At 35.1% G+C, this 22,299-nt stretch overlaps 1 protein-coding gene across 2 annotated transcripts; it reads right to left on the bottom strand.

Moving 5' to 3' along the window:
- Positions 1-6,391: 6,391 nt before the first annotated feature.
- Positions 6,392-18,485, bottom strand: LOC109816679 (calcium-dependent protein kinase 28). Of its 2 annotated transcripts, XM_020381761.3 has the most exons (12): positions 17,873-18,482; positions 17,576-17,706; positions 17,379-17,420; positions 16,810-16,921; positions 16,627-16,705; positions 16,294-16,463; positions 15,976-16,102; positions 8,408-8,523; positions 7,993-8,100; positions 7,593-7,655; positions 7,179-7,349; positions 6,392-6,968 (listed from the first exon to the last, which is right to left on the bottom strand). In XM_020381761.3, exons 1-12 carry the CDS (start codon positions 18,200-18,202, stop codon positions 6,810-6,812), a joined length of 1,608 nt encoding a protein of 535 aa, XP_020237350.1. In that variant the 5' UTR covers positions 18,203-18,482; the 3' UTR covers positions 6,392-6,809. The 2 variants fall into 2 exon arrangements, with proteins under 2 accessions (XP_020237350.1, XP_082931294.1); XM_083075168.1 differs by lacking the exon at positions 6,392-6,968 and having other exon boundaries at positions 7,185-7,395; positions 17,873-18,485.
- Positions 18,486-22,299: the final 3,814 nt, after the last annotated feature.

The raw sequence follows: 22,299 nt of genomic DNA, 5'->3' as shown, positions 1-22,299 counted from the left end.
GGGGAGTATTATTATAGTGTAGCCTTTTGTCGCTCCATATAACAAAATATTATTTGTGTTAGTATAAATTTAATATAAGTTTCAAATAGATGAAAATGTTGCTTACCTAATAACAAATGGATACATTGGTTCTCGATTGAGAGTTGGTGCAATAAAAGGCATCTGATACCATGCAGCAACGAAGCACACGCAGCAACGAAGCACACCCACCCATAACTCTACACATCTTCTTGTAAAGTGTAGCCAAACATGCTGAACCCCAACTATATTGTCAGGTACATTCAAAATCAATTAAGAATGGTAGATACATTCAGTGAACATGATTTCCCGTCTTATCAGGCATCAAAACACCATCAATAAGCCCTAAAATGTATACTCTACAATGGGCATGTGGTTGTTCTTCTGGTTGTTCTATAGGGAAAGGCATCATATTTTGGCGTAACCACTTTAGTTTCAATGTGCTCCTAATTAGTGCTTCCCCATTTAGGGGGACAATATCAAGGTATGTATGACATATATCTTCCCAATCAAAATATGTTGCTCCAGTAATTGGTTTTTTGTCAATGTGAAGACCAAGTTACAAAGCAACATCTTGAAGGGTCATTGTGCATTCTCCCACTAGAAGATGAAATGTGTGTGTTTCAGGTCTCCATCTTTCTACAAGAGCAATTATCAAATGGTTGTCAATTTTGAAATGCCTCAATTTTATAACTTCACTAATGCCCGCTTGTTCTAACAATGGTTTTATTAATGGATGAGGAAAATGCATAAAATGACAATATGATTTGATCACCAATTGTTTGTGACAATGTCAGTGGAAATAAAAAAAAGTAACTCAATAGTAATAAGAATAACTCTAAAACCAACTAATACTGCATTCGATATGTGAGCTAATCTATGTTGATGTTGCATCCATAGAAAGTTGCAATGTTCATGCTAACAATGTCAACTTAACATAAATATTCATAAATTAAAATGTTGAAGTTTGAAAATAACAAGTGTCCAACTATAATGGTTGTAAAAATTATAATTTCTTATGATATTTGTAGAAAAATTTGGTTCATCTGTTTCGTTCATTTTCTTAGTTAAATCTAAACCACTTATTGAACACAACCAATTTTATTTATTGTTTATACACATTATGAGGTCTACAACTCTAAACCCAAAAAATGATGCTCTGACAGGTTCTCTTATGAGTAGTAGCATTATAGGCTCCTTGGCTTGTATATAAATATATGTTGTGGATGTCATTTCCCATCACACTAACTTTGTTTTAGCCATCAGTCTAACGTGATATCCACCTCCCTAAGACCTACCAAACAAAAGCCATGAGTTCTTCTATTATCACTGTAATTGTAGACCATGATGGTGAGATTGTAGAAACTAAGTTTGGCTCAAGATTTGTAATGAATTACCCAAATTCTCCAAAGAAATCCAAATTTATGGAAATATCACGCTTAATAAGTTGAGGCAAGCCATAGAAAACAAGTTAACAAGAGATTGTCATAAAAATGTAACATAGATCCATTATCAATGCCTAATATTATTTGAAAATGGATCATACCGATATACAATGTTTAGACTTCTTGAAGATAAAGATGTAAAGTCAATGTTGAAGATATTTGTCCAAAACCCTTACCTCACATGTGTTAAGTTATATGCCATTTTGGAAGATATTGATACACAATCGTCAATTATGTCGGATAATTTGTTACATTCTCTTGACTAAAGCATGAGTCTTATTATTATCAATACTCCAAAATTGTTGTATGTTGAGGTTTAGTAGTATTTATCTTTATTTTCTAGTTATTGACTTTTTTAAATTGATGTTCTTGTAATCGAATTATCTACACGACTATTAATGAAATTAATGTAGTTTGACAATTTTATAGATTATAATTTGTATTTTGAAACAAATAATCTCATTAATGTGGGTTAAAATGTTTAGAAAATGATAATTGTGAAAATACACTAATTGTCATACCTTCTACCTCGTTAACACGTTAGGAATATTATATAGCTTCATCTATAGTGATAGAAAAAGCAACGATTGAGATTGCACCAGCAAAATCAACGGATCAAATCGCATTGATTGAAATGCAATCCTTGTTCACATGTGTTTGAAATCTTCATCTTTAGTGATATAAAAAGCAATAGTCGAGATTGGACTGACAAAATTGATGTACCAAATCATACCGATTCAAATGCAATAACTATTCACATGTTAGGAATCTTACAAAGCTTCATCTTTAGTGACAAAAAAAAACAATGGTCTAGATTGCATCGACAAAATCGACAGACCAAATCGCATCGATTCAAATGCAATCCATGTTCACACGTATCAGGAATCTTATAGAGCTTCATCTTTAGTGACAAAAAAAATAATGGTTAAGATTGCACCAACAAAATCGATAGACCAGATTGCATCGATTGAAATGCAATAATTGTTCACACGTGTCAGAAATCTTACAAAGCTTCACCTTTAGTGATAGAAAAAGAAACGATTAAGATTGTACTTACAAAATTGATGGACCAGATCGCATCGATTCAAATGCAATAATTGTTCACATGTTAAGAATCTTATAGAGCTATCTTTAGTGACAGAAAAAGAAATGATCAAGAATGCACCAACAAAATTGACGTACCAGCTCGCATTGATTCAAATGCAATCCTTGTTCACATGTGTCAGAAATCTTACAAAGCTTTATCTTTAGTGTTAGAAAAAGAAATGGCTGAAATTACACCGATAAAATCGATAGACCAGATTGCACCGATTTAAATGTAATCACTATTCACACGTCATGAATCTTATACTTCATCTTTAGTGACAAAAAAAGCAATGGTCAAGATTGCATCGACAAAATCAACGAACTAGATTGCATCGACAAAATCAACGAACTAGATTGCACCGATTCAAACGCAATCCCTGTTCACACGCATCAAGAATCTTACAAAGCTTCATCTTTAGTGATAGAAAAAGCAACGGTCGAGATTTCACTAACAAAATTGACGGACCAGATCGCACCAATTAAAATGCAATCACCATTCATGTGTCAACAATCTTACAGAGCTTCATCTTTAGTGACAAAAGAAGCAACAACCAAGATTGCACCAAAAAAATTGACAGACTAGATCACACCTATTCACATGCGTTAGGAATCTTATATAGCTTCATCTTTAGTGATAGAAAAAGCAATGATCGATATGGCATCGACAGAATTGATGGACCAAATCACACCGATTCAAATGCAATAACTATTCACGAGTCAAGAATCTTACAAAGCTTAGTCTTTAGTGATAGAAAAAGCAACGATTAAGATTAAACTAACAAAATCGATGAACCAAATCGCACCGATTCAAATGCAATCATTGTTCACATATCATAAATCTTATAGAGTTTCATCTTTAGTGACAAAAAAGCAACGATCAATTTTGCACTGACAAAATTGACGAACTAAATCACACTGATTCAAATGCAATGCCTACTTCCAAATGTTAAGAATCTTATAGAGCTTTGTCTTTAGTGACAGAAAAAAGCAATAGTTAAGATTACAACGAAAAAATTGACAGGCCAGATCGCACCGATTCAAATGCAATAACTATTCATGTGTCAGTAAGGGAGGATCATGGCTACACCACCACATACAAAAAAACGTGGTTGGCAAAACAAATGGCTATTGAAAAATTGTATAGAAATTGGGAAGAGTCATACACCAATCTTCCTAGACTGATTGAAGCCCTTAAATTATTTGTTCCTAGTACAATTTTTGAAAAACAAACATTACCAATGCATGATAAAATTGCACAACTCATTCTAGACAGTCAAATTCCGTCGTTTATTTTGGACATTTAAAGAATGCATTGATGGCTTTAGATACTGCAAGCTTATAGTTCAAGTTGACAAAACTTTTTTGTATGGAAGGTATAGAGGGGCTTTATTAGTGGTAGTTGCACAAGATGGGGACAATCAAATCTTTCCGATAACCTTTGCTCTTGTTGAAGGGGAGATGACAAATGCTTGGTACTTCTTCTTGAAGAACCTAAAAAGGCACGTCACGACACAAGATGGGCTTTGCCTTATTTCTGATAGGCATAGTTCAATAATTAGTGCATACTCACAACTAGGGAGTGGTTGGACACCAAACAACTTCGTGCATGTGTTTTGCATTCGACATATCGCACAAAATTTTATGAGACATTTCAAGAATGCAACACAAAAAAAAAAGTTGTTCGTATGGGTTAGTACTACAATTAAGTAACTACCATTTAATTTTAACATAGTTCAATGTTCTTACAAACTCCAACTTGTTTTTCTTCAGGGTATGTCGTGACACAGCCCAAGTTTAACAACCACTACTACATTCTAAAGGCAGTAAATGAATAAGCTTGTAACTACTGGGTTGATCAAATTCCCAAGCAACAATGGACACTTGCATGGGATGGAGGACAACAATGGTGACACATGACTACAAATCTTGTTGAATCCATCAATTCAATATTGAAGAAATCAATAAATCTACTGGTATGTGCATTAATAAACTCTACATACGAAAAGTGTAACGAATATTTTATCAAGAGGGGGAAGCAAGCGGAAGCAATGATGGCATCTTGTAGAGTTTATACAAAAACTCTATCATAATTCATTGAAAAAGAACAAGAAAAGGAAAACTCTCACTACATTAAACAGTTTGACAGATGCAATACACAATTTGTGGTGGAGGAATGACTAATGCATGAGAATGTCGAAGGGAAATTGAAAATTTTGCTGTAAGATTGGATCAATAATGGTGCGACTATGGAAAATTTTAGAAACTGCATATGCTATGTTCATACAGAATTGTTGCATGTAAGCACATATAAATTGATTACACAACATACATACATCTCGTATACATGTTGGATTATGTCTCCAACGCATACAAAGAATCATTCGGCCAAATGCATCACCAAGATTATAGGCCAACCTATCACATACCACAAATATGCTACAATGCAGACATGTGAATAAGTTCAAAAGGTCGCCCAAAATCAAGTCGTATTTGCACTAAGATGGACCTAAGAGAAAGAGGACAACCTAAATGTTGTTCTCTTTATCAAACCCCAGGACATTCGAAAAACAAATGTCCTCACCCTTGAGAAGCTCTAATCCACTCTAATAATGTCCACCTTTATTGTTGTATTTACACATTATTTTATTATTAAAAGTAAAAAAAAAGGATAAAAAAATTAATATTAATATTTTGTTACAATGTAAATTAATTATGTTATAAATTATATCATCATTAATTAATTTTATCTTCAAATTATACAAGTTAAAATTAATTAAAATATAAAAAATTGAGACAAAATACAAATCCATGAAAAAATAAAATATCATTAAAATACCAAAGTATATATTTAAAAATATAAATATAAATTTTTAATGATTCAAAATATCAATTAAAATACTCTTTTTGAAATTAAAAATAATTTCTATTCTACTATTAAAATATTAAAATAGCTATTTAAAAATTTGAATAAAATTAAAATTTTAAAAAATCATTAGAATTCGAGTTTTAAGATACCCGGGTACTAAACTGATTTTAAAATATGCTTGACATAATTCACACCGTGAATTTGAGTTTTGGAATCTCGAATTCACAGTTAAATAATAACGTTAGACTACTTTAGTATATAATAGGCAGAAAAAGTCATTTGTGTATATAAATATACAAAGAAGATCATTTAGAAAAAAAATTTATAAACAATATTTTTGTGTATTTGGATATATACATTTTAGGGTTGTATAATTGAATAAATTTAAAATACCCAAATTATAAACTGATTTAAAATAGCATGACATAATTAACATTGTGATTTCTGTTTTGAAATCTTGTTTAAAAAAAAATTATGAACAATATTTTTGTATATTTGGATAGATAAATTTTAAGATTGTATAATTGATTAAATTTAATTTTGTTTTTATATTTATGTAAACAATCCACAATTTAACATAAAGTGAATGATAATATCATTCTTACATTCTTTAAAAAAAAAATATAATTTATATTAATGATAAAGTTAAATAGACAAAACATACATTTTAACATATAAATATAATATTCTTATTTTTATTGAGATAACAATGTCATTTATTTTATCATTCAAAATACTAAAATAAATATTTAAAAATTATTTAAATTATAATAAATCAATTTTATAAAATCTCGTTTAGAATTCGGGTTTTGAAATCCCGAATTCCAAACGTAAATGATGCATATATCGGATGATACAGAAGTGTGAATTCGGATTTTATAACCCAAATTTATGCAATCGTTTCATTAGTATCTACTAAGAACAGCAGGCTGCAGTCGTTTTCTGCAGGGAAATAAAATAAGAGGTGGAAAAATAGTGAGAAAAGAATTTGATCCCCGTATCTCATTTCATGTTTATTTAGTTTTATTTTTTTCTTCTGTGGCAAAAAAAAAATCATTTAGTTACACATTGCATGCATTGCACAACCAAGAAAACCCCGACATATATGAGACTGCTGAAACTGCAATACCTGAAGCCAATCCACGCAGGGTCTACACAAACTCTACCAAACAGATCTTGAAGTAGCCTCGTGACATTGTAGACATAAACCCCGTGCAGGGGATACCACGATCAATAACTGGAGTTTGTTTCAAAGATTATCAACGCAGATGGTTATTAAAATCTGCATAATAGAAAATAATCTTAAGAGCTTCAGCACAATCACATAATAACTTAGAGGAACTCCACCACTCTCGCATCCCCAAACTTATCTCAGTCTCTGAAGCACCTCTAATCTATATCCTCCGCACATAGCCACATGCGGTATAAATCTTTTGAGAACCCATGCTTGCAGTTCTTAGAAGTTTACGAAACTCTGGTAGGCTGATTTTCCCATCTTTGTCAATATCAGCTTCCTCGAGCAAAGGATCAATGGAGCCTTTCAAGCCTGTATGCTGAAAAGCAAAAAAGGAATATAAGCTGCAGCAACTATGTACATTGATTGGTTTTAACTTCATCTTCTAGCTAGGCACTTACAACCTAAAAGTAAATCTTAAAAAGAATTCAAATATAGGTAAGTAAACTGCAAGAGAACTATTTCAAATCTTCAAGAAATTTTTTCATAATAACTGTGTTAGCAGCTCGACAAAAGATGTGAGACCAACCATTCTAAGTTCCTCTGGAGTAATATAGCCATCTTTATCTACGTCAAATATCTCAAAAGCAGACAGTGACAGGTGCCGCCACTTGTCAGAGTCTTCCTCCAATTGATGCACATGTAATGTAGCTGCTACAAACTCACGGAAATCCACTAGCCCATCAGTGTTGCTGTCTATCTGCAAACACACAATATTGAATTAGCCCATCAGTGTTGCTGTCTATCTGCAAACACAATATTGAATCAACTATTTTTGCAAGCTAAAGATTAGGACAAAGCAACATTAGTGGAAAAGAGTGGTTTTGGGGGACCAATAAATTGTCATAGGAGTATTATATAACAAATTTTAGACCTAGAACAAAGGCTGAGAAACAGCAAACAAAACTATGTGTGTTGCTTGTAAAAGATCAAACATACTAACCGCTTGCAATATCTCTAGCACACGTGATTCTTTCAACCTCCAAGGAAGATCTTTGGCAAGAGCCTGCAGAAAATCTCCCCTTTAGCTAAAGTAGTGAAACAATATTTTAAGGGAATAATTTGCTCACCAATAGATAAGTGATGTATTTAGATACCAATAAATAAATGTATTTAGATTTAGTTTCATGAAGATGCACTGTCACTGTCAATATAAAAGATTTTACACTATCAACTAACTAGAAATCAGCTATGATATGATTTTTAGGATGATTATTATTATCAAAAGTCAACAAACTTAACATACGTGATTGGATAACAGTGAAAAAAACTTTTACACAATCTATACACGCACTTTTTTCTTAGACTTAAGTTAGTAACAAAGCCAGTAAATTAAAAGCTACCTGTCTCATCTCTTCCAGGCTAATAGAACCATTTTTGTCCACATCTATAGCGTCAAATTGATCTTTTAGATCAGCCAGCTCTTCTTCATTAAGTGTGCTTGCCAATGCCTGCAGGGTAATTGTTCAAATCACATGTTGAAAAACCTATAGCATTAGCCTTAATTAAACTAATTATTATAATCCTAGATATTTAGTGAAACCGGGAAATAAATCATGACAAGATAAAGAAATATGGTAACTAATCGTCTAATCCCAAGAGATAAAGAAAAAATAGGGAAACTAGCTCTAGAGGATAATCTAAAAGATATGACATGATATTTCCATATATTCCAACAGTAATCAAGTATCAAAAAAGCTGGACCTCAAACAAGTTCCATGGCTCCTGACATGAAAAAGGCTAGAATTAATTTCTTACCCTCAGTGCAAACTGTTTCAATCGACTATACTTCACAAACTGCCGCATGTTGTTCAGGACAGATATATCAATAGGAATCTCCAATGCTTCCCCTCCTTCTCTAACCCATGGATGTGCTGGAATTATCAGGTTTAAAACAGTTCAACATTAGGGAAAGCTTTTCTTACAAAAATGTTTTGCAAAGTAGAAAAACAGTAGTTTGACCAAACAAATTCTGTGAATAGATAATGCTACTTGAACAACACTAAAGATATGCTCAGAGCCATTGGATTCCATGTTTTGTAAGAGAGTTAGTTAAATTTAGTGACACAAAAACAATTTGAGATTTTATAGAGATAATGTAAATAACTTATATTCAGTCTATATTCTCTCCTCTACCTAAAATCCCATGATTTCAGAATGGTATCATCCTCCATAACCTGTTTCAAAATCCCTGCTGAGTCCCTCAGCTCCAGATCTCTACTTTATTTTCATGATTAATTCGTCAAATTAGCTTCTCTCCTGTTGTGTTTCTTCTTTGATGTTTGGTCACTGGTATCACATCTGCACTTAATTTGTTGATTTTTGGTTCTCATGCACCCTCGTTCTGGCTTTTCTAGGGCTGTTTGGTATTGTTTTTCTCTTCTCTAGTTGACCCTTGATCTCCTCTACTCAAAGCTCTCCTCTTAGGTTAAATCAACTACAGTGAGATTAGAGACATCAACTTGGCCCCAATTTGGCAGCATGGCCTTCCTAAAAATATTAGCTGACCTGGTGGCAGTCCCAAAAATCATCCTAGCACTGCCCTTCTACAGTTTAGTTTTTATATAGAGATTATTTGTTACAAGCTTAAAACTTAGTAAGCTAAGCCTTAACTTGAAGGGGAGTGTTAGAACATATGAAAATATCAAATATTATCTTGATCATATCTTAGATTATCCTTTAGGATTATTTTTCCTATTTCCTCGTTATCTCTTCGAATTGGTTATCGTATTTCTTTATTTCATGATTTGTTTCCCATTTAGTTAACATTATGATAGTATAGATAAGGGTTAGCACTCTAAGTTTTACAAACATATCAGATAGTAAAATGTAAAAATGAATTAATACCAATATCTTACATTCCAATTTCTTTCTCACATACGTTATAATACAAGTTTTATTGAGGAAGTGAAGAATGTTAGCAACACACTTTACTACAGACTGAAAGTTTTTGAAAGTTACAAATTTTGGTAAGTCTCACTTGTCATTTAATGAGTTTTTTTCTCTCTTGATTTTGTAGTTTTCAATAAATTTGAACCAATAATGAAGTGTGTTAAAAAAAGTATGCTCAAGAGTGTGTTGCTTGCAAGTGTTGCAAGCATTCCTCAATAAGAGAATTGGAAGTGACACACTCTAAAACACTCTTTGAAACACTCTACAGTTGACTGAAATTTATTGGAAATCACAAATTTTAATAGGTATCACTTATTTAATGAGTCTCTTTTTTGAATTTGTAGTTTTCAATAGGGCTTTGCAAAAGATTAATGTTTTTCAAAAAATAAAATGAACCAAACCATTTTATAGAAACAGTCCGATTCGAAACAAACCATTCTTATAAAGTGGTTTGGTTAGGATTTTTTTTAAAGGATTTGGATAGGTTTGGTTTGGATTTTTTTGGTTGGTTCAGTTATCTTTTCACACCCACGAATGGTTCAGCTTTTCTAAAGAATTGCACTGAAACTGAACCACTTTATCACTATGAACAGGGTTCAGTTAACCAAACCATCTCCGTAAAGTTGTTCAATTCATATTTTTTCAGAGTTTGGTTTTTTTTAGACCAGTTTGAATGTTTTATACACCTTAATTTTCAATAATTTTTAACCAATAACAAAGTGTTTGATGTTAACACTCTTTTTACACATAAAAGCTTTTTTAATCACATATATTGCATTCAATCAAACATTCAAAGACAAATTGATCTCACAAAAAAAATGAGAAGATAATATGTATAATTTAAATTATTACAAACAATTGAGTAATTGCTCATGATTAAAATACAAATTGTTCTGTGGAAACCAGAAAAAATTTCAACTTGAATTCTCTCCCTATTAGATGTATTCTCTCTGCATGAGAAGCTCCTAACCCTAATTTCACAAAACCCGCGTCTTCTTCCCATCTCGATATCACGCACTGCATCCCTGCTCGCAACCAATGTTGCTTCTGAATGGAGGAATTAAATCTCAACAACATGGCCATAGACCTAGACGATGACATGATTATTCCAGATAATGCTAGCAAGAAACCTCCCACGAAGTTTTCACTCTGTTTAGTGGGATGCTTCTTGACAGAGAGGAAAATACGCACAACAATGATGAAGGAAAGAATGGCGAAGTATGGCAACCACGATGTGGGGTGTCTATACGCGAGATCGAACTTGGTCTCTTTCTCTTCCAATTCTATCACACCCTTGACATCCAAAGAATCTTGAAACTTGGCCCATGGTCTTTCAATAGATATCTACTCATTCTGGGAATTATCAAGGATGGAGATATACCAAGTCAAATTCCTTTATTCAAGGTCCCATTTTGGATTCAAATTGACAATGTTTCGATGGGTTTCTATTCTCAGATTGTAGGACAAAATCTTGGTAATCATATCGATGAATTCCTGGATTACGACGTGAAGAACACTCAACAATTCTGGAGAACCTATATGAGACTACGAGTACTCATAGATGTACGTCACACACTCAAGAAGTCTAAAAGAATCAAAAAGCAAGGAGGGGAGGCTATTGAGGTCATATTCAAATATGAGTGTCTGGGTCCATATTGCTTCTTCTATAGACTTCTTGGCCATCTCGATGACAATTGTGAAAGGTTGTTTTCCATGCCTCATGACGACGGAAAACGAAGCTAGGGATCAGAGCTTCGAGCAGATTCACGAAACACCATTGCAAACTCACGATGGTTATGTGAAGATTCTTCAGGATCAGAAATCCCACAATATACGGGATTTGGAGCATATCACAGAACTAATAAAGCAAATACTACTATTCAAAATATAGCAATTGAAAGTCCTGCGAATCAATGGCTACAAAAACATTATGATTTAATGAAGGAGATCTTAAAAAATCCATCCTTGCTAGCAATACCACCTCCTCAACCTAGCAATACTCAACAACCTGATAATGAAGACACTACAAGTATCCCTACCATGATCATCCCTGAAAAAAGAACCCATGATGGCGCAACGACCAGTAATAACCAAACCATGCATGATTCCTCAAATAGCGCCCAAGAAGATGAAGCTATTGATCCTTTTTTGCTATTGATAGCGTTGGTAAGAGAGGAGGCATAGCTCTTATCTGGAAACACCCATATTCTTCTCATCTGATCAATTATTCTCACAGTTTCATCAATGTTAAAATCACGCACCCTAATAATCTACCTAGGAGGCTTATGGGTTTTTATGGTTTTTCTGATGGAAATCATCGTAAGGAATCATGGAACCTTTTATGTTATCTCTCTCAAGACAGTTCTCTCCCATGGTGTATATTTGGAGATTTTAATGACCTCTTATCATCCTCTAATAAGAGAGGTCAACATAACCACCCAACCTAGCTCTTGAACGGATTTCGTTCTGCAATGGTTGATGTAGGGCTCATTGATCTTCCTCTTAAGGGCTATGATTTCACCTGGGTTTGCAACAGAGGCACTCCTATGCAAGTGGAAGAACGTCTGGATAGAGCCATGACATCTCAATCATGGCTTGATCTTTTCCCTCATTGCAAGTTACACACAACCATTGCTGCCAGATTAGATCATCATCCAATAATCCTGAAACTATTCCTCCAATTAAATCAGTGCAAGAGACAAGCATTTAGATTTGAAAATGCCTGGTTATCTGAACCTGGACTTCAGGACTTAGTAGAGAACAATTGGAAGAGATGGTAGTCCCCTGATATCTTAACAACACTTGCACCTATGTTCAAATGAAATTGATGAGTGGGGTAAACAAATTCGTACTAGATTCAAAGCTCCAATTGATGCATGTAGAAGAAGACTTATGGAGCTTAGAAATAAGCAGGACCTTGAATCTGCTCACATGTACACACATATGCAGAACCAACTCTCTTCACTTATTGAACAAGAGAATGCATTCTAGAAGCAAAGAGCAAAAATTTACTGGTTGAAGGATGGAGACATAATTTTTTCATGCCATGGCTAGTGCGTGCCAAAAAAGGAACACGATAACTAAATTAACAGATGATGATGGCACTTCTACCTCGAATCCAATAGCCGTGTGTAATATTGCTCACAACTATTTCACACAACTTTTCTCACCCCAATTTAGTGATAACTCACATATCATAAATCTTATCAAGCCAAAAATTTCAGAGGAAGATAATGATGAGTTACATAAGCCTTTCTGCATTGAAGAATTCAAAGATGCACTCCAATAAATCTCCAGGCCCAGATGGCCTTAACCCTGGATTCTATAAAAGATTTTGGAATCTCCTTCGATCGGAAGTTTTTCAGGCAGGCGTTCAGTGGCTAAACCAAGGAAGCTTCCCCACGCAACTTACTAAAACTAATGTTGCGTTTATACCAAAAAAGGACAACCCTACGTCAATGAAAGACTTACGACTCATATCACTAAGCAATGTAATCTATAAAGTCATTTCAAAAGTATTGGCAAATAGAATGAAGCCCCTCATGGCCAAATATATTTCAAATGAGCAGTCGGCTTTCGTGGAGCATAGGTCCATATTGGACAATGTCCTACTCGCCATTGAAACAATCCATCATATGAAATGTAAGAAACAAGGTAAAGCAAGCGAGGTTGCTCTAAAAATTGACATTAGTAAAGCATTTGATAGGGTTAATTGGGCTTACCTGCAAGCTTTAATGCTAAAGTTGGGATTCCACTCTTGTTGGGATCATTGGATGAAGATTTGCATGGAGAGCACTCAATACATAGTTCAACTAAATGGGGAGGAGACTGAGTCTATAAACCCAGCTCGAAGTCTCTGACAGAGAGACCCACATCTCCATATCTATTCATAATCTGTGCTGAGGGTTTATCAGCTCTACTCCATAGTACAAAAGCTCGGGGTGACTTACATGAAAGCAAGGTTTGTATAGGAGCACCTCAATTGACACACTTGCTTTTTGCAGACGATTCTTTTCTTTTCTGTAAAACAACAGACCGAGAATGTAATGTCCTCAAGCTCATCCTCCAACAGTACGAAAATGCTTCGGGACAAGCCATCAATTTTCAAAAATCCGAAGTCTACTATAGTTTGAACACCCTACCTGAAACAAGGACTGGTATAAATAACATATTTGGTGTCACATAATGCATTGAAATGGGCAAATATCTTGGGCTCTTGGCCTACCATCAATGCTTGGACGCAAAAAGAAAGCTCTTTTTAATAATTTGAAAGATAAAATATGGAAGAAAATACAATCATGGATTGGAAGACATCTACCCAAAGCTGGAAAAGAAACGTTGATCAAAGCAGTTGCACAATCTATCCCATCATATTACATGAGTGTCTTTCTAATTCCCTCAAACCTACGTGATGAAATACAGCGTATGCTTAATTCTTTCTGGTGGGGTTCAGACAGGAACAATGGAAGAGGAATGCATTGGATGAGTTGGGAAAATCTATCAGCACATAAGGAATATGGCAGTTTAGGTTTTCGAAACCTCTACGGATTTAACCTAGCCATGCTAGGGATGTAGGGTTGGAATTTCTTATCTACACAAATGCTATTGTTACTAGGGTCTTCAAAGCCAAATATTTTCCCAAAGGGGACTTCTTGGCAGCCACTCTTGGACATAATCCTAGCTTTGTATGGCATAGCATCTTTGCTTCACGAGTATTGGCAAAAGAAGGAATCCGTGTAAATGCGTTGGAAGTGACTTTAGTATCAACCCTTGGTGCGATCCCCAGCTATGAAGACAAAATGGTCCTATGTTACATCTCAACCTACAAAAGGTTCACTCCACATGAAAGTAGCTGACCTCATTGATCATGCTTCGAAGACGAAATTAATTAACACCCTATTCACAATGCAGGACGCCCAAGACATTCAGGAAATTCCATTGCTAAGTTTGCATGAGCCTGATATAATCACTTGGACACTAAACAAGAAGGGCATTTACTCTGTAAAATCAGCATACTATCACCTGGAGAACCTTATCGACAATACGCATCAAAGAATTCCACGACCATGGAAACGTCTCTGGCAGCTTAAAATTCCTTAGAAAATGAAAATATTTCTATGGAGAGTTTTACGTGGGTGTCTTCCAACTCGGGAAAAGCTTCAATAGAAAGGAGTACCATGCACAATGATATGCCCTCACTGCAACAGGGATCAAGAAAATGAATAGCATGCTTTCTTCACATGCCATGCATCTCAAGAAATTTGGGCCTTCTCCACAGTTGGTCCTGAAGTGCAGAATCGTGTTAATTCAGGAGAAAGTGCAACAGGTATAATGTTTGATATGCTAAGCACTTTCAACAACTCATCATTCTCAGAGGTAGTACTAGTATTATGGTGTATTTGGAGAAGAAGAAATGATCAGGTATGGAACACACGTATCTCACTACCTCATATTGCACTTTCAACTGCCAGAACAACTCTAATGAATGGCGGCAGCATTGCACCAAATCAACTCCTATATCAAATTCAGTAAGGCATACAGTGCGCTGGCAAAAGCCTAGGGCAGGAACAGTAACATGCAACGTTGACACAACACTTTTCACTACCTCTAAGAGTTATGGTTACGGAATGTGCATTAGAGATGATAAAGGAGCCTTTATTGCAGCCAAAACAGGATGGCAGTATGGGTCCCCTATTGCAAGAGAAGCAGAATCTTTTGCTATGTCAGAAGCCATTAAATGGATAGTATCTCAAAACCTCCCCCAAGTCATCATAGAATCAGATTGCAAACAAATTATAGATGACTTACAGCGTACCACAGTCCACAATTTCCCCAATACACTCAGAATATGATTCTATCATTCATAGATGTCATTTGTTTCTTTCCAACCAATCGAACTTAACAAGAAAGTTCATTAGGAGACAAGCTAATCTTGTTGCTCATACTTTAGCTAGATAGTCAAGATCTTTTGCTTGTTCCTGTTTTTTTGCTTGGATTCCCTCATGTATTGCTCAGTTTATTTCTAATGAAATGGCTTAATTGTGTTTTTGTCAAAAAAAAAAAATACAAATTGTTCTCAGAAAAAGAAAATAAAAGCAAAATTTTAAAAAGTAGTCACATGATAGAAACTACAAAATGAGAATAATTTGGCAATGTATGACTTCTAATATTTGTGATCATTAACTTATATATTTGCATTAAATTAAAAAATCTTTTATTTTCTAACAATAAATTTTGCATTTAAAATGTGATGCATTTTGAATTTATAAATTCAATGCCTAAATTTTAGGTGTTATATAGGATAGCCTAAATTTTAGGCAGTGAGAGCATCATAAGTCATTATTATTATTAACTTTATCATTATCATCATTACTTTTTTGTTATCAGACACATATCACTTAAATGCTCAAATAACATAATAAACAAATACATACATAAAGCTTGAGCAGCAGTTAATCTCGCCCGAGGATCCTTTACCAATAATTTTTTAACAAAATCTTTTGCAGCATTACTTATAGTTGGCCATGGTTTCCGACGGAAATCGGGCTTCTTACGTAAGACCTGCATATATCAGATTATAAATTACACAAAATAAAAAAAGTTAAAGCATATTCCTTTGAAAAAACTCAAAATCAAGTGGACAACTAAAGTAAAGGTCATAGAATTATCATGTCATTAAGAAACAAGAATGGACAATGAGTCCCACATAAATTGGAAAAATCGGAAAATTACAAAATAATAATGTATTATACCTCTTTGAAGATACCATCCTCAGTCTTATCCCAAAATGGGCGCCTTCCACACAACAATATGTATGTAATAACACCAATACTCCACACATCTGATTGAGAGCCTGACTTACGTTTTAACACTTCAGGTGCAACATAGTAAGCACTGCCAACCATATCATGAAACTTCTTTCCTGCAGTTTTTAATTTTCAAAGATAGAGAACAAGAATTCTCAAATAAAAATTACACGAACATGTCTGATACTCAACCAAAGAAATAAGAGAACAAATCTGAAACAAAAACGGAAGAAAAGAAAAAGAAACAAATTAACCATGAAAATTAAGATTTTTCCTCACCAGGTTTTATGAAATCTGATAAACCAAAATCTGTGGCCTTTAAAGGTGAATCTTCTTTGGTTGATTTGAAAAGAAAATTCTAAATGAATAGGAAAAAAAAGTTATTATATAGCAGCATCTTGTAGAACGGATCATAGCTAGTTCACACAAATTTGGCAGTTACACAAATGTGCTTGATCATACCTCTGGTTTCATGTCCCGGTGCACCATACCATTTAAATGACACTCAGCTGCAACCTTGAGCATCTGCCTTACAACCACCGCTGCATCCTTTTCAGTGTAACGACTTTCCTTCCTGATTAAACAGATGAAGAGGAAGTAAGTTCTGGTTCGCAAAAACAACTTTTTGCCAAACACATAAACGTGGACCCACAAATCATTATTGACCGGTTCTACAATTTCAACATAGAAATTTTGAAGTGATACATAACCAAAATGAGTAAATCTCCAATTTAGTCCCTGAGATTCTAAGTGTTTGTCAGTAGTCACTATAGTCAGTGACATCAAAAAAAACTTTCATTTTAATCTCCAACTTCATAAAATGATTCATTAGCTCTACTATTCCACTACATTTTTTCATCGAATTAATGACTAAAGTGAACAATATCTTATAACATTAAGCAAAGTCAGAGACTGTAGTATAAGTTGTATAATGCAAAGGACTATGTGACAAACACTTCCAATCTCAAGAAATAAAGTGTTGTGGTACAGTAAGAAAAATAGCAAACACAAAAAAATCATACAAAACTTACTTGGCCAATATCCGATCTAGCAGTTCTCCACCCTCGCATAACCTAAGAAGCACATACATACATGTATAAAACACACAGGAAGTGAACAAACCACAATTTGATAATTCAGCTTCCCAAAGATAAATCCAGGACATATTTCAATGCTCAAAATCATAGAAGCACAAATTAGAATCAAATCAACTGCCAAAGCAACTTACTCCATAACTATGTACACGTAAGAATCATCGTCAAAAGCATTATAAAACTGAACCACATTATCGTGACCAGCGAGTGCTTTCAAAATCTTGACCTCTCGCTTAACATCCTCAACGGCTATAGGCTGAACCATCTGCCACCAAATTCAAGACATCACATCACTAAGAAACCAAATCAATTCCTAAAATAAAAAAAAAGGATGAATCTACCGAACACAGATCAATTTATTCCTCACTATAAGATTTAGAACTAGAACGACGATCACATTGAGAAGTAGGTGGAGCGAAAATAGAAATTACCTTACTCTTATCGAGCCTCTTAACTGCGACGCGATCGCCATTGGCTTTGTCGATTCCGACATAGGTGTAACCGAACTGGCCGTGTCCTAGCAATTTCCCCAGCGAGTAACGCTTATCGAAATCCTTCTCGTAACCGAATTCAGTGCGCTTACCGCATGGCCTCTTCTTCGGACTCGCCTTGCGCCGTCGACGGTTCGCCTTTACCGTCTCCGATTTCGGCTTCGCGGTCCCCTTGCCGCCTTGAATGACGGTGACGGCGTTACCATTGGCGTTGTCGTTGGCGTTGCCGATGGAGCTGCTAACTTTGGTGGCGGAATGGCAAATTCCCATGGTTAGAGAGAATCGAAAATGGTTAAAAAGTTAGAATTATAATGATTATGACGACGACGACGACGGTGATATATATATGTAGTGGCAGAAGTCATTCAATGGGGGAAAGAGAGAGCTTAGAACTGGGATAAGGAAGAAGGGAAGAAGGGAAGAAGAGGGCGGAGGAGAGGTCAAAAGAGACCTTTGAATGAGACCGATGACGGAACGGGGTGGGGTTGGGGATGAGACCACCCCCTCCCCCGAGCAACTACTTCGATGTAAATTAAATACGCTTTATACGCTTTAACTGCTATCTCTATGTGTTTATTTAAAAGAAAACTACAAACTATTCTAATCTGGGAAAAATATTTAAAATAAATTACTTTTTTTTCTTCAAAAATAATTTAAATAAGAATATCCAAACAAAATTTTAAAAAATTGTTTATTTTATCAAAAACAATTTTTTGGAGGACCATCCTTGAAGGTTATTGGACCTTTAGCAAGATTTATGACTAGGAAGCTAGAGAAAGCTCCTAGAGAGGATGTATTTCTTAGACTTTTGTTTATCATGAATATAAAATATGTGTTCACCTTATAGTTGTTTAGTCTTCTATTGTATATACTTTATATAGCTTGTTTTCCATTTTTTTGTATATAGTAGTTAAGTGTATATATTGTTTTTATCCTTGTAAAACGCGCCTTTGCACTGAAATTCGAAGTTCTTTCTATAAAAGTTTGTTCCGGAGGTATTTCTTAGCAATTCTCTCTGTTTTATTTATTTAATTTGTTTCATTCATAACAAATTGTTCATCATGTAAACCTTAAATATGTAAATAGTCAATAAAGGGGTAAATATTAAAATAATTGTTTATTATTATGCTAAAATCATCACAAGGTACAAAATTAGGGCGTTGTAGGATGCTTAACACCTTTCCTACGTATAATCGACCCCTAAATCTAATTCTAGCTATCAAGGCCATAATTAACTTTTTCAAAACCTTTTTCTTTTGTGATGTTTTGAGTAAAATATCGGTGGTGACTTTTAAGAACTTTTTTTCAAAAAATCATTGGTGAACGAATAGTCTAGTCTTCGGGTGTTCCTAGACTAATGAGATTTTCAAATAGAAGTCAAAACCATATGTGGGCAAGATCAAAATATTGTGAGTTCCGACAGATGGGGACTCCACTTGGAAAGCTTAAAGAGGGCCAGGCTCGTTAAATGACAAATTTAACAAAATAAAAACAATAATTCAAATATTTACCTCTTTTACCTTTTTTGCAAATATTTATTTTAGCGTGACTTTAATATATGCTTGCTTGTTTAAATTCATCGCTATGTTTGAAATAAAAATTATATACAAACCATTGCACACAACAATTCTCCCTACACCTGGGGGGCAAGAATGAGATAACCATAGGGAGTGGTTGATGTACAACCGACCCAAGTGATGGCCTTGAGCCTACAGGTCGTTGTCAAAAATCACAGTCAAGGTGATAATCGATTACTCAAGCTCGAAATACTGCGATGGACCATAGAGTCTACTAGGTGACAGCGATAGAGATACTGGATCCCTATAATGGGGGCACCTTAGGAGCCTTTTAAAGATCGGTGAGAATAGTTAGAACTACCCTATATTATGCACTTTTCTTCGCAGGAACCCCAACCCATGGATTAGAACGTAACTGTTTATGGGTGTATGTTGTCTGAGCATTTGTTTATTACATTTGTTTGCATACCTTGTTTGTTTGTTTTAAATAATTCCCCTAAGATAAAGAAAAAATTTAAAACAAATGCATCATCATGTAAAGAGCGTATAATAAAAAAATATAAATAAATAAACAAAAAAAAAGAGACAGACATGCATCCCATGCACCTTTCTAACTAGGATCGCAAAGAGCTCTCTAACAAAGACTAGCAAACTCTGATTAGTGTGACCTTTGTCACATCGTAAAATATTACGAAAAAGAACACCAATGATCCACCTTTAAAGGAAGGGTCACCTAATCTTTGTTAGAAACCTCCTTCATGCATCTTCATTCATTAGACTAATAGAAAATTCCCCCCCTTGAAGGTGGCTTTTCAACACTTCGTACTCATAGAGACTCAAAAGTGAAGATTTATAGAGGCCCTACAAGAAAGAAAATCTTGTGCTTAATGAGGAGCTCACACAACTCAAAGAAAAAATGGCTCAAATGTTCGAAGCCATGAATAAGTTGCAACACGACGACAACAGTGCTAGTAATGTTGGAGATGCTTCCAAAGACCATTTGAATGCCTTGGAGGAAAGACTAAGGGTTGTTGAGGGTCATAGCTTTGACATCAAGGAAGCTGTAGAGATGTGCCTAGTACAAGGCATTGAATTCCCTTTGAAGTTCAAGATCCCTAATTTTCTTGTGGGACCAGCTGCCCAAGAGTTCATCTAATGATGTACTGTCGAAAGATGGCTGCCTATACCAATAATGAGAAGCTCCTAATACATGGCTTCTAGGAGAGTCTATTAGATGTCATTTTGAACTAGTAAATGCAATTGGATGGAGGAAAAGTCCAGACTTGGAAACAACTCGCTGATGCATTTCTCAAAAGGCTACAAATACAACATCGACCTGATACTTGACAGGTCAGATCTGTAGAGCCAGAACAAGAAAGGTGACGGACCTTTCAAAGCTTACACATAGAGATGGAGGGAGCTGGCTACACAAGTGGAACCCCGACTATCTGATAAGGAGACCGTGACCATGTTCATCAACTCCTTAATCGGACCCTATTACGACAAGATGATAGGAAATACGTCAACCCTTTTTGCTGACATAGTCACCATCGGGAAAAGAGTTGAGAAAGGCCTAAAGAGTAGGAAGATAGGGAAGGCTCCCATGAACCAGGACCTTAAAAAAGTCTTTCGAAAGAAAAAAGAAGGAGGAGTCAACGTAGTGACCTTCTCCGCTTGCCCTCAAGTGACTAGTGCCACACCTAGTATGAAGCCTAGAACAGATAGGGAGATTAATAAGATTCACACTACCTATGCAAAGTTGTTGCCTCAACTCTTGGAGGCTTCAATGTTAGTACGAATTCCCCAACAAAAAAGAGAGATCCACCCTATCTAGTATGGTACAAGCCCGAGGAAAGGTGCGATTACCACTCTGGATCCAGAAGATTGCAAGGCCTTATAGTATCGCGTGCAAAAGGACTCATAGATGCCTGATGGTTGAATTTTGACACCAATGCACCTAGCATTGACAAGCAACCACTACCCAAGTATAGTGAGAAGTGATCTTGGAGTGGCATGTTGAGAAGTTACTATAAGAGGGGTTCTCTAGTGGTTTTCGTTAATTTGTTTCTTTTCCAACCCATGACTCTCGTTCGTAGTCATGGGTCACACATTATAAGGGCTTGTATAAATTTTTATTTTTAGCATTAATAATAACATGTCTTTTATTCGAATCCTCTATTTATTCTTTTCTCTCTCCTTCTTTTCATTAAATTCTAAAAACTAATCACAAAACCTAAAAGCAAACATGATCAAGGAAAAAGAAGTTAATCAAACTCCAAATGTCCATGACGCATTAACTGAATTCGAGGAGGGCATCTCTCCTGACATACAAAGATTATTAGGCAAAGTGATCTGCATGATCCAACCTCATCAGGAAGGAGTCAAGAAAGTCAACCTCGAACAAGGAGAGGATAAAAAGGAAATCCTTATTGGGAAAAGATCAAAAAAGGGCGTTAGGTTCCAATTAACTAACCTACTAAAAGAGTATGTCGACATCTTCGCTTGGTCTTACCATGACATACTAGGTTTGGATTCTAAAATCATTGAGCACAAGTTACCCATAAACGAAGGAGCTCGTCCTGTAAAGCAAAAACTTCAAAGAGTTAAACCTGAATGGTTCCTTAAGATAAAAGAAAAAGTGCAAAACCAATTAGACACTGGGTTTCAAGTTGTCTCCCATTACCCCAAATGGCTCGCAAACATAGTGCTAGTATTGAAGAAGAATAGAAAGGTTCGGGTTTGCATAGACTATCGAGATTTGAACAAAGTAAGTCCAAAAGACGACTTCCCTCTATCGCATATTGACATGTTGGTAGACAATACTGCCACAAACACAATCTTTTCATTCAT

The sequence above is a fragment of the Cajanus cajan genome, chromosome 5 (genome assembly GCF_000230855.2).
Source record: "Cajanus cajan strain Asha chromosome 5, NIPB_CcT2T_4, whole genome shotgun sequence".
In the NCBI taxonomy this organism is placed as follows: domain Eukaryota; kingdom Viridiplantae; phylum Streptophyta; class Magnoliopsida; order Fabales; family Fabaceae; genus Cajanus; species Cajanus cajan.
Note: the sequence above shows the minus strand (reverse complement) of the source record. Positions and strands in the feature narration are given on the sequence as shown.

What these genes read in the sequence shown, in the direction of transcription:
- LOC109816679 (XM_020381761.3), bottom strand. Translation starts at nt 18,202, where the DNA reads ATGGGAATTTGCCATTCCGCCACCAAAGTTAGCAGCTCCATCGGCAAC. An exon ending in TACGTGTACATAGTTATGGA is followed by an intron (nt 17,421 to 17,575) that starts GTAAGTTGCTTT and finishes TGTGCTTCTTAG; the next exon opens with GTTATGCGAGGGTGGAGAAC. An exon ending in TGCTAGAGATATTGCAAGCG is followed by an intron (nt 7,350 to 7,592) that starts GTTAGTATGTTT and finishes GTGTGTTTGCAG; the next exon opens with ATAGACAGCAACACTGATGG.